The sequence below is a fragment of the Zea mays genome, chromosome 7, assembly GCF_902167145.1.
Source record: "Zea mays cultivar B73 chromosome 7, Zm-B73-REFERENCE-NAM-5.0, whole genome shotgun sequence".
Classification (NCBI taxonomy): Eukaryota; Viridiplantae; Streptophyta; class Magnoliopsida; order Poales; family Poaceae; genus Zea; species Zea mays.
Genome location: NC_050102.1, coordinates 150,788,427 through 150,799,902, shown reverse-complemented (window position 1 = coordinate 150,799,902; position 11,476 = coordinate 150,788,427). Strand labels below are relative to the sequence as shown.

General features: G+C 46.8%; 1 protein-coding gene across 2 annotated transcripts; it reads left to right on the top strand.

Annotated features, from left to right (window-relative positions):
- Positions 1-425: 425 nt before the first annotated feature.
- Positions 426-6,988, top strand: LOC103633114 (serine/threonine-protein kinase/endoribonuclease IRE1). 2 transcript variants are annotated; one of them, XM_008654789.3, is made up of 7 exons: positions 426-1,111; positions 1,532-1,745; positions 1,831-3,200; positions 5,351-5,523; positions 5,630-5,876; positions 5,983-6,277; positions 6,573-6,988. In XM_008654789.3, the coding sequence occupies exons 1-7, from the start codon at positions 636-638 to the stop codon at positions 6,717-6,719; spliced, it is 2,922 nt and encodes a 973-aa protein (XP_008653011.3). In that variant the 5' UTR covers positions 426-635; the 3' UTR covers positions 6,720-6,988. The 2 variants fall into 2 exon arrangements, 1 of the variants encoding a protein (XP_008653011.3); XR_002263340.2 differs by having other exon boundaries at positions 445-1,111; positions 5,630-5,895; positions 6,573-6,981.
- Positions 6,989-11,476: the final 4,488 nt, after the last annotated feature.

Here is an 11,476-nt window from a genome sequence, read left to right as displayed (position 1 = left end):
GAGATCCTAGGTGGTGTCTAGGCTCGGGCCGGCCGACCTAGACTCCTCTAATCGACGTAGAGCCGAAGAGAGACGAAGAATTTGGGGATTGGATAGCTAAACCTAAACTAGACTAGAACTACTCCTAGGATAAAATGCGAAATAGAAGTTGTATTGATTCGATTGTTGATGATTACAAATCGGCCGTAGACCTCTCTATTTATAGAGGAGGGGGGCTGGACCCTTTACACAACTGATTCCGAGCTAATCCCGCGAATATAGCTAACAACCGTAGCACAAAACTCGGAACCCTAATCTGTTCTGCGCACGCGCGGACCGTCCGGCCCACAGGCGCGGACTGTCCGGACCGCGGACCGTCCGGCCTCAGGGCCGGACCGTCCGCACGCTCACTTTTTGGTTCGAACAGTGTTCTAAAGAAAAATTTCAGAGTTACAAAATTTCGACAGCGACGACTTTCTCCAACCGCCTCCGGTCGTCTCCTTGCCAGCGATTGAGCCGACGTCCAGCTCAGGGAGGAACGGAGAGGCGCGGGAGCTATTGGCCGTTGAATCCGAAACAGACGAGACGGATGAAGTGACTGCAGGGGCAAATGGGGCTGACTGCAGACGATTTCCGCTTCGGGAAATCCTCCTCCCATGTCCCGTTTCCTATCCCCTTCTTCGCCAAGCAATCCTCTCCCCCTTTCAGAAAAAAAAGTAATCCTCTCCGGAGTCCAAGCTCCGACCAGATCCGGACCCCCCCCCCCCCCTCCGAACAAGCTCGGGCATGCCCAGCAGCTGATGAGGTCGCTCCGCGGGGTCCTCATCCCGCTCGTCCTCCTCGCGGGGCTCGCCTTCCGCGTGGACGACGGCGGCGCCGCGCTCCTCCCGCTCCCGCCACCCGCGCTTCCCGCTTCCCCGTCCCGCCTCGCGCTCCCCGGAGGCACTCCGAAGGATGATGGGGCGGCGGCTTCGCGCTCCACGGAGGTCGTCACGGCGGGGGTGCGCTCCACCGAGATCGTCGCCCCAGTGGGGCCCAAGAAGCAGAGCCTCCGGGAGCTCCTTGTCCGGCCGCAGCCTGCACGTCACGAGCCGTCTAGCTTGGTTAGCGGCGAGGCGAAAGCCGAAACCAGGTGAGCCCTTTGGTCTCCGTTCCCCGTTCCCGTCGCTGTGGTGCCGCCGTTTGTGCGCGGCTGCTGCTGCTTGGCCGAATCGGCGAGCTTTGAACCATAGACAGAATGAAATGTAGCATTAGGTTTCTTGCAGTGAAGGGGCTTTTCTTGGTTTAAAGCTCTGGAGCACTGGTTGGGCATGTTCTTGTTTTGTGCTGCTCTGGAGCACGGAAGGAGGAGCCCTTGCTGATTAGGTTTCTTGTAATCTGGCCACTGATTGGGCATGATACTTCTTGTGCTACCGAGGGCTACTCACTCATGTTTAGCACATTCTTGGGAGTTGGGGCATCTGGAAGTGGCATACCAGCTATGCACCTTAAGGTTTGTTGATATTTCTGATTGAATGACTTTGGAATGACTTCTGGCTGTCTTTGTCAACAGATCTGTGCTCCAGTTTTACGACAATGGCACGATTCAGCTTGTGGACAAGCTGTCTCAATCTCCTCTGTGGGAGATTGCCACAGGGCCTCCACTCTCAGACCATATTACTACCACTGAGTCTGGTCCGAATTACCTCATTTATCCTTTCAATGGGAACGAGAACATGAATGGGAATAGTACTGAACTTTGGGAGGTTTATAATGGGAACAGCGTGGTATGATTTTCTCAGGCACATTGCTTCTCTGAAACCTTCCTTGTACATATATTTGTTTCTCACCCTTGCCTCTCTGTTCCTGCAGAGGCTCCCATGGAAATTGGAGGAATTCGTTGCCAGGAGCCCATATATTCGGGATTCTGTTGTTACTATCGGATCAAAAGTTTCAACTGTTTTTGTAGTTGATGCTGATAGTGGTGAGATTATTTACAGGCATAGTATCCCATCTGCGTTAAAGGAATTGGAAGGACCAGGGGTTGAAGGAGCACCATCCAAGCTAAATGTCCGTACTAGTGATGACAGTGATAATATCATAGTGCTTGTGAGAACTGACTATTCTCTCAGTGCATCAGACCTTGGCAATCATTTATTTAACTGGACAAGAACTTCTTTCACTGCAAACTACTATGTGAAATACAAGCACCCTGACATGCTTGATCAGTCATCTTGCCTGCAAGGAGACATTCCATGCATTAGAACTGAGGGTTTGCCACTTGCTTTACCTGATTTAAATTCAGCTAATGTAATTGTCTTGAAAGATGGTACCCCTTTTGTTTCTATGCATGGTTCTGATGCTTTGGAACCAGTTCAAACCCCAAGGAAGCTACCAAACACTGCTGGGAAGTCAAATATCCTATTGGATGATTCTCAAAATCAAACTCATGATGTTGCTCGATCTCATGCCATCTCTGCCGATCCTGAAGCTACCCTAAACCCCACTAGGAACACTTCTGGATGGCTATTCCCTTTGTTTCCCATATTTTTGGTCACTGGTTATCTGTTGAGCTTGATATCTGCAAGCAAGTCATGCAGGCAGTTTATGATTCAACTTATTGAGCCATTCACGCACAACAAGAAAACGGTGGACATTAGAGGCAGGTCGGAGGGAACTCCCAAAAAAAGAAAAACACGGAAGAAGGATGGACTTGTCAATAGCTCTGAGACCTTGACAGCATCTGACAAGGAGTGCAGTGATACTGGTGGGTCAACTGAGGCACCAATGAAAAATTCTGCGCTAACAGATGCCCTTGGTGGTCGTCAGATTGGTAAGGTATATGTCTCCAATAAAGAAATTGGCAGAGGGAGCAATGGCACAATTGTTTTTGAAGGATCTTATGATGGTCGTCAAGTTGCCGTGAAACGTCTGCTGCGTTCCCACAATGACATAGCCGAAAAGGAGACTCGAAATCTTATTATATCGGATCATGATCCTAATATTGTTAGACTCTACGGTTGTGACCATGACAGTGATTTTGTTTATATCTCCCTTGAGAGGTGCCACTGCAGCTTGGCTGACCTAATCCAAAAACAGTCATATTTGTCTTCTGGAGAGTCTATTTCTAACAATGAGGTCAGTATGAGCATCAACTCAAAGATTTCAAATGTTAAGGGAATAGACGTGGAGTTGTGGACGCAGGATGGGCTTCCTTCAGCACAACTCCTGAAGCTGATGAGGTACATGAATGATCTCATATGCTTTCTGCTGGTGATGTTGATTAGGTTTTACGTTTTGTCGTATGCTTAAGTTTTCAGCATCATTCTCTTTTCCATGTACAATTTCTATATTTAGGGCTTAGGGCGTGTTTGGTTCACGCCTACACATGCCACAGATCATCACACCAAAACTACAGCGTCTTGCAGCACTGTTTGGTTGCCGCTGCGGTTTAGGTGCTCCGTGCTCACGCCACAGGCTCGTGCTGTAAGTGTATACAGCTCAGGGTTGTTGATTGATCAGGGTGAAGGCATAGGTTACATATATATAGGCAAGGATGGCACAGGTTTATAGAAACACCCAATCACAGCAGATCCTTGCCTAATCAACCCATACACCCTTCCTAATCAGGTGATATTACCTTCCTAATTGACTGGCCTGCATGGGCAAGGAGATCCATGCGGCTAGGGCCCAATATGCCTTATCTTACCAAAACTTACCAACAATAGTGAGGGCATGGGCGCTGGGGTGCTGCAAGGGGCATAGTGTCCTGGAACTATTGCACATGAGAATCTCTGGCTGAGACGTCAGATTCTTCACAGAACAGCCAACAGGGTCAAATTCAACAACTCAATTGTTGTCAATGGTGAATTGTCATACAAAATAAGATTCTTATTAAGTCTAGGAGAAACTAGTATGTTATTAAGAGACATGGAATCTGTGAGAGTTGTAGTACCAGCAACAGTAGCTAGAAGCAAAGAACCATCACCAACAACAATGGAACATGGAAAGGGATATCACAAAGTAGCTGGACGTGAAGTACGAGGATCCGAGGTCATGTGAGAGGTGGCACATGCGCCGAAGTACCTGTTGTTAGACTGGGGTTGCTGGAGAGACATGGTGCTGAACGTCGAGGCGAGTGACTGTTGATCTGAGGTAGCCGGGAGCCCTATGATTTGGATGTAAAACGTGGGAGGTGCAGAGGCATCGAGGGAGGGCAACTCCGCTTCCTGAAGATGACCACCATAGTACGCCACGGGGGAGGGCTAGGGCTGGCCCTGCTACTTAGCCAGCTGCGCCAGCTGCTGCTGAAAGGGTGGGCTGGGTGATTGCTAGACATCATGTTCTTTGGCCGCGAGGGTGGTCTCAGCCTCGGCCTGCTCTGAGCTAGCTAGGGCAGCAAGGCGGACCTGCTGCTAGGTGGCGAAGGCATCCTCCTGAGGCACACATGCAGTCTCATCGGTAGCAGGAGCAGCAGAATGATGTTAGGAGCCGACCATGGCAGAGGGGAGAAATGGTGGCGCCTAGGGCTGCGCGCCAGGTCAGAATGGAGTGCTAGCGATACCTATGGTTGCGCGCCAGGGCAGTGGAAGAAGGCCGGGATTGGAGTCTCTAGATACCATGTAAGTGTATATGGCTCAGGATTATTGATTGATTAGGGTGAAGGCATAGGTTACATATATATAGGCAAGGAGATGTCACATGGTTTATAGAAACACCCAATCACAGCAGATCCTTGCCTAATCAACTCACACAACCTTCCTAATCGGGTGATATTACCTTCCTAATCTGGCCGGCCTGCATGGGCAAGGAGATTCATGCGGCTAGGGCCCAATATGCCTTACCAAAACTTACCAACAATTGCCAATTCATGCCGCAGGTGTGGTGGCTGCTTTGTTCACCACAGTTTTGGTGCAGCCATGGCTTATGCGAGGCGTGGTTCGGCGTGAAACAAACACGCCTTTAGTTATTCAGTCTATAGCCGGAACTTACCCTTGAATAAATTGCCTTATCTTTTCCACAAGATCTTGTGGTTGGAGCTGTATGCTGATCTTATTGCGTAATCTAGTTAGTGGAGTTCTTTTCACCAATTGTAGTACAACTTGTTTTTTTTATGTTGGCTCGGGTACATATGCTGTAAACCTATAATTAGTTACTAGGTAGTAAGGAAGCATGATTTTCAATAGAAAAAACAAAAGGGTCACATTAAAAGTTGCCACATTTATCATCATGTGGACTTATCTGCATTTTGTGCAAGAATGCTTCTGCAACATTCTATTTGGAACGCCTTCAGCCCATGATATTCTTATACTTATTGTTATATTGGGTATACTCCAATGAGTACCTGTAATACATATTGGTGCTCTGATTTTTGGTGAATTTTCGTATGCAGAGATGTGGTTGCTGGCCTTGTGCATTTGCATAACTTGGGAATTATTCATCGTGATTTGAAGCCTCAGAATGTCTTAATAAGCGCAGAAGGACCTATTAGAGCAAAGCTTTCTGATATGGGTATCAGTAAGCACCTGCAAGATGACATGACTTCTGTTAGCCATCATGGTACAGGTACAGAGGTTCACCCTTGCTGAGGGAAATACATTCTGTATGTTGTTTGTCACACTGCTGTAGTGTATTTTTAGCTAGCAGTTTAATCCTTGGTGGTATACTCCAGGAATTGGAAGCTCTGGCTGGCAAGCACCCGAACAGCTTCGTCATGGTCGTCAAACTCGTGCAATGGATCTTTTTAGTTTGGGCTGCCTTATTTTCTATTGTATCACTAAAGGCAAGCATCCGTTTGGTGAATACTATGAACGGGATACAAACATTGTAAACAATCGCTTTGATCTCTTTGTGGTGGACTACATACCAGAAGCAGTACATCTTATATCTCAACTGTTACAACCAAACCCAGAGACAAGGTAAGAACTAAAAACTAAGGTCTGTGCAGCCTAAATTCCCTTATTTTCATAGGTTATGTGAGTGTTCTTGCTTTATCGAAAATTGACTCTTTTTTAACGTTAACAGACCAACGGCAGTATACGTCATGCATCATCCTCTCTTCTGGAGCCCTGAATTGCGCCTTTCGTTTCTAAGGGATACCAGTGACAGAATTGAGAAAACCAGTGAAACGGACCTCATAAACGCACTGGAAAGCATAGGACCAGTGGCGTTTGGTGGGAAATGGGGAGAGAAACTGGATGCTGCTTTAGTTACAGACATGGGTCGTTATAGAAAATATAACTTTGAGTCTACTCGTGATCTTCTGAGGTATATCAGAAATAAATCGGGTCATTACAGAGAACTTTCAAATGATCTCAAGGTTTGTTGGTGCTGCACTTTACTGTGTTCGATTTTGTCATGCTGTATGAATGGAGTTAAATTGTTGATTAGTTGCTGATCTAATTAGGGTAGGCTGTGTGCGTTACCTGATAGTTTTGACTAGACATTAGGTATGGACGGCATGCGAACGAACATGCATGTTGTGAATTAGCAGAGAATTTCCTAGGGCAATTTAAATACAGCTTATGTTTTATATTGCAAATTTGCTCTGCTCATCAGTCAAGTCAACCTTTGTTTTGTCTCATAAGCTCACAATTGATGGATGCAAATTCCAGGGCATACTTGGGTCATTGCCAGAGGGATTTGATCACTATTTTGCTAGCCGATTTCCAAAGTTGCTAATTGAGGTGTACAAGGTCTTGTGGGTGCACTGCAAGGACGAAGAAGCTTTCAGTAAACATTTCAATGGAAGCTCCTTATAGCTGGAGAGGATTGCCTTTTCCTACTGTAAATACTAACCCTGATGTAGAAGTTGTATGTACATTTGATATGTATACCATATTACCCGTTTTATAGAATAAAGAGAGCTCAGTCTGTACATTATGTAGCATATTACTGTGTTGCCTATAAATCCAAGCTTTACTGTTGAATGGTGAACAATGGTAACACAATCTGCTGGATGGAAACCAGTGGTATGTATAATACCCACTTTGTAAGAAAAGTCTAAAAAGAAAAATTATATTACTTTGTATCTGTATGTGTTATTTATGTTTATCATTTCATGTGAACACCACAATTAAACAAATAAATAAGTGACAAAAGGCACTCAAAAATAATACATGCATGGAATTTATTTTGTATGCATTTTGTGACAATATAAAGATAATGTGACAAGGAAAATATTAAAGTCCCAAATGGGAATTTAGAAATTAAAAGGGGATTCTAAAATTTAGAAAAGAAAAAGCAAACGAATATTATGTGGAACAAAAATAAGTAGCCACAAGACAATACAGAGGGCACGGCGGTCAGAAGAACAAGAGCTTGGACTTGGAGCTGCATCTGAAGGGGAGCACGGTGCCGTTGGGCCAGAAGAAGCGGAGCTGGCACGCCAGGCGCGTCCACTGGTCGACGCCGACGATCCTCGCGACCTTCCATCGCGTCCGGGCCTCCCCTCCACCCGGAACGGCACCACGCCGTCGCGGAGCGCGGCCTCCATGGCGCGCCCTGCGCGCGCCCCACGTACGCCAGCGGGAGGACGCCCCTGGCGGGCACGCAGAACGGGTAGGACCGTGACCTGCACGTCGTCCAGCGCCCCCGTCTGCCCGTACACCAGCGCGTACAGGCTCGCCGCCCGCACCGCCACGTACGGCGCGCGGGGCTGCAGCAGCAGCACCACCACAAGGACGGCCACGACGCCCAGCAACACCACGACCGCCAGCACCATGAACAACACCACCGCCGCCCACTCCGCCGCGCCCGACCGGTGCCTCCTGAAGCTGTACTGCCGCGGACGCTGAGGCTCCTCCTCGCGCCCCTCCACGTCCGCCAATCCGCCGGCTGGAGAGCGCCGCGGCGGCCGGGGCTCTCCTGCTCACGGGCGCCTGCTCGCACGCCCGAGGGAACCGCCGCCGCCGCTAAAACCTAATCCCTAGCGGCGTGGGGGTGTTTTTATAGTGACGACGTGGGACTGGATAATCGTGAGCGTGTGGGCAGGATCGTGGACCCGATTCACGTAATATGCGCAGACTATATTTGTATAAACTGATACACACATCAGCATAACTCGTATTATAATTTAGCGTAAGCACAGGTAGGTACAATAAGCAAAAAAGGGTCCGGTGCGGTCTACACACACCTGGTCAAGGCTTCCTGTAGTTAAATAGAGCCCAGGGCTCTAAATAATATATATATATATATATATTCCTACACAGATTGATTTTATATATTTGACTCAAAGTGAATTTCTTAACAAGACTCAAATTCAAATTAGAAATTCAAATGAAAGGAAAATGAATCAAATAGGAAAAAGGAAAATAAAAGAAAAGACTAAAGACACCTAACTGGGCCCCAGAAACCCTTTTTGGCCCACTACCCCTTTCTCTCGCTGACACGCGCGGCCTAGGCTTAACCCCCGCGCCCGCGTCATTTCTGCGCACGTCCCTGACGTATGGGGCCCCTGCGTCAGACCGATCCGCGTGGGCGCCCTCTCGCTGACGTCCGTGGGCCCACGAGTCAGCGCAACCTTCGTCCCCGCGCGCCACGGCACCAGCTGACTACCTCGCGCGCATGGCGGGTGAATCGTGGAGCTTGGCTCCGTCCCTCCTCGACCGCGTCTACGAGTCCTCCATCAGAACCACTACTTGCGCCTGGCCGAAATCGACGGAGAGGGAGAAGAAGACTGAGAAAAGGAGAAGAGGGCCGCCGCCGGTGATTTCCATCCGAGCCGACGTCCCGACCTCGACGGGTAGCCATCGACGTGCGTCTGTGTCCGTGGAAGCCGACCACAACCTCGCGGTGCACCCTACGTCTTCGCGACGCGGAGAATTTCTCGTCGGTCGGCAAGGGAGAGCTCGCGCCGCGAATCGTCGTGGACTACTGCATCGAGATTTTGTGTGAGAATCTTGCCACTAGTTTCGCCTTGAGCTCTGCGTCGCGTAGGTTAAGTTAATTGAGTTATGGTCCGTTGGATTGCCGTATTGTTGCTCGCCGGCTATGGCGCCGCCGTAGGGAGAAGCGCGAAGTTCGCCGGAGTTTGGGCTGGGTCAGGCGACGAGCGTGAGCGGTTGGATATAATCTGTGCGACTGTTATCGTACCGATTGGGTTGTTACGAGGGTTAGACGTGGACCGTACGATCTAATCGGACGCGGTCGGGTAAGGAAGTTGCAGAGCCGTCGATCTCGGATCCGATGATCAGCGTTACGTACCGATTCGGCCGAGGATGCATCTAATCCTGGCGGTCGATTGGCGATTGGGTGATCAGGAGCGCACGATACCCTTCGGCCGTGCACTTTTTCTAAAGAAACCCCGCGAAAGATGGGAATCAACCCGCGGTCCACTGGACCGTTCTCTGTCTTAAGGATTGTTACCCCGAGGCCCCTGCGCTTTCCAGAAATCGAGGCCCAGTCCAGTACTGTTTTGTATTGATTAAATGAATGGGAAATTGGATTTTTAATATGAAAATAAACCCTAGAACTTGTATAAATCATAGAAAATCCATTTTTAGTCCAAATTGATCCATTCCACTTTCTAAGTTTTTGTAATATTGCTTTCTATCACTTAGAGTCTCTGTTTTGACATGACAACAGTAAGAAAAATAATTTCTCACTTAATCCTATTTTAAGCACATAAAACCTTTGGAAATTCATATCTTAAAATCTATAACTCCAAAAATTATGATTCCTGTTCCTAGGATATTATTTTAATGTGTAGATTATCATTATGTATTTTGTTTACAGGTTTGGTGTGATGTTAATTTTCTCTATACACTGTGCTTATTTGTATTGTGGCGAGTAGAAGAACCTGTGACTGAGGATCCTGGTGACCAGCAGATAGAAGTAACTAAGCAGGAGCTCATTGAAGGCAAGTTGTGCCCTTGACCACTTTTATACACAATAATGTTCTTTAATGTCATTATTCATGCATAGGTTTAATTTTGATGGGACCTAATAGGTCACCCTAGATTGTTTATCACTTTACCTTGTTATCCCTGAATCATTTGGGTAGTTTTGCTATTGCTTTACATGGTTTTAGGATAATATTTCATTATATCCATGTTCCAGTTATTTTGTTAGTCTATTTATGTTCATGTCAAGATCATTAATGTTAATTGGAACATGGAGCTTAACTTGAGAAACACGTGCCACCACAAGGGTTTAATGGGACGCCCTTGGCTGACTAATTAAGAAAGCCAGTGGAAGACTACCTTACCCGAAAGGGGCAAGGGCAGTAAGGGAGTTGCATGCAAGGAGGTTCTCGGGTTGATTTTGCTGCGATGGCGGACAGACGGGGGATTCTTGCAAGTGCTCTTCCCATAAACTGTAGCGGGTTTTCGGAAGCTAGTGGAACTTTGTAAACGCCTCGTAGTGTTGCCCTGCCTCGCTTCCTTGGTAGAGGTGTATGGGAGTCGCGATCCCTTGGCAGATGGGTAACATGACTTGTGGGTACAGGGTACAACCTCTGCAGAGTGTAAAACTGGTATACTAGCCGAGCTCACGGTCATGAGCAGCTCAGGACTCTCGCATGATTAAATTATGAAACATAAATTCAATTTGTCATATGCATTTGCATGGGTTTATTATTAATTTTGTTCTATTATTTTATTAAGGTTTGGTATTTACTTACATTTAGTAACTGCTAATAAAATTTTGATCAACTACTTAAAAGCAATGCTCAGCTTTAACCCCTGTTGTTGATTAGCCTTACACATCACATGAACTCTCACCTTTGGTGAGTTCATGTCCACTGGTTTCCCCACAACTTGTTGAGCTATGATCATGTGTGAGATCACCCTTGCTGTCTCACACCCCCCACAGGAGAAGAACATGTGGTTCAAGAGGAGCCACATATCGAGGAGTTCGTTTCGATCTAGGTGGTGTCTCCCATTTGACTTTCTGGCGCCAAGGATGGATTTTAGATCCTGTTATATTTATCTTAAGTACTCTGATTATTGTGACATTTATCTCTATACACTCTGTTATTATATGTGTTGTCTTCTTTGGCGCATGTATGAGATGCACCCGGCTTTGTCCCTTAAAGCCCGGGTGTGACAAAAGTGGTATAAGAGGAAATGTTGACTGTAGGACGAAACCTAGATAGAAATGGACAAAACCCTTATCTACTTACCTTACTCTGATTCATTCCATACTTACCTTATCTTGATCCTGTCTCAACTTTTGCTGTTCTACTCTGATCATTCTTACCTTTTCTACTCTAAGACAAGATGGATTCCACACCTTGGAATCCTACATTTAAGACATTGTTAAGAGGTAGGAAACCTAAGACAAAACTTAAACTATTTTCTCTATTTAAAAATGTTGGTTGATTGTTGTGATGATAAATGCCTGATTTGCTTCTTTGATTGTTTGAGATATTATAAATGGACATATTAGCATGTACCACTATAAGATATTGAGTTAGCTTTAGTAGGTAAAACATTAATCTGCTTAGCTAATAAATCCCCCAAAGTAACATGATTCGTAACTACCTGCCTTGTCTACTATTCTCTCTTACCATATATTT

Bases quoted from the DNA above. Each gene is read 5' to 3' on its own strand.
- LOC103633114 (XM_008654789.3), top strand. From the start codon at position 636: ATGTCCCGTTTCCTATCCCCTTCTTCGCCAAGCAATCCTCTCCCCCTT. The intron at 1,746-1,830 runs GTATGATTTTCT...CTGTTCCTGCAG, and splicing joins TTTATAATGGGAACAGCGTG to AGGCTCCCATGGAAATTGGA. The intron at 6,278-6,572 runs GTTTGTTGGTGC...TGCAAATTCCAG, and splicing joins AACTTTCAAATGATCTCAAG to GGCATACTTGGGTCATTGCC.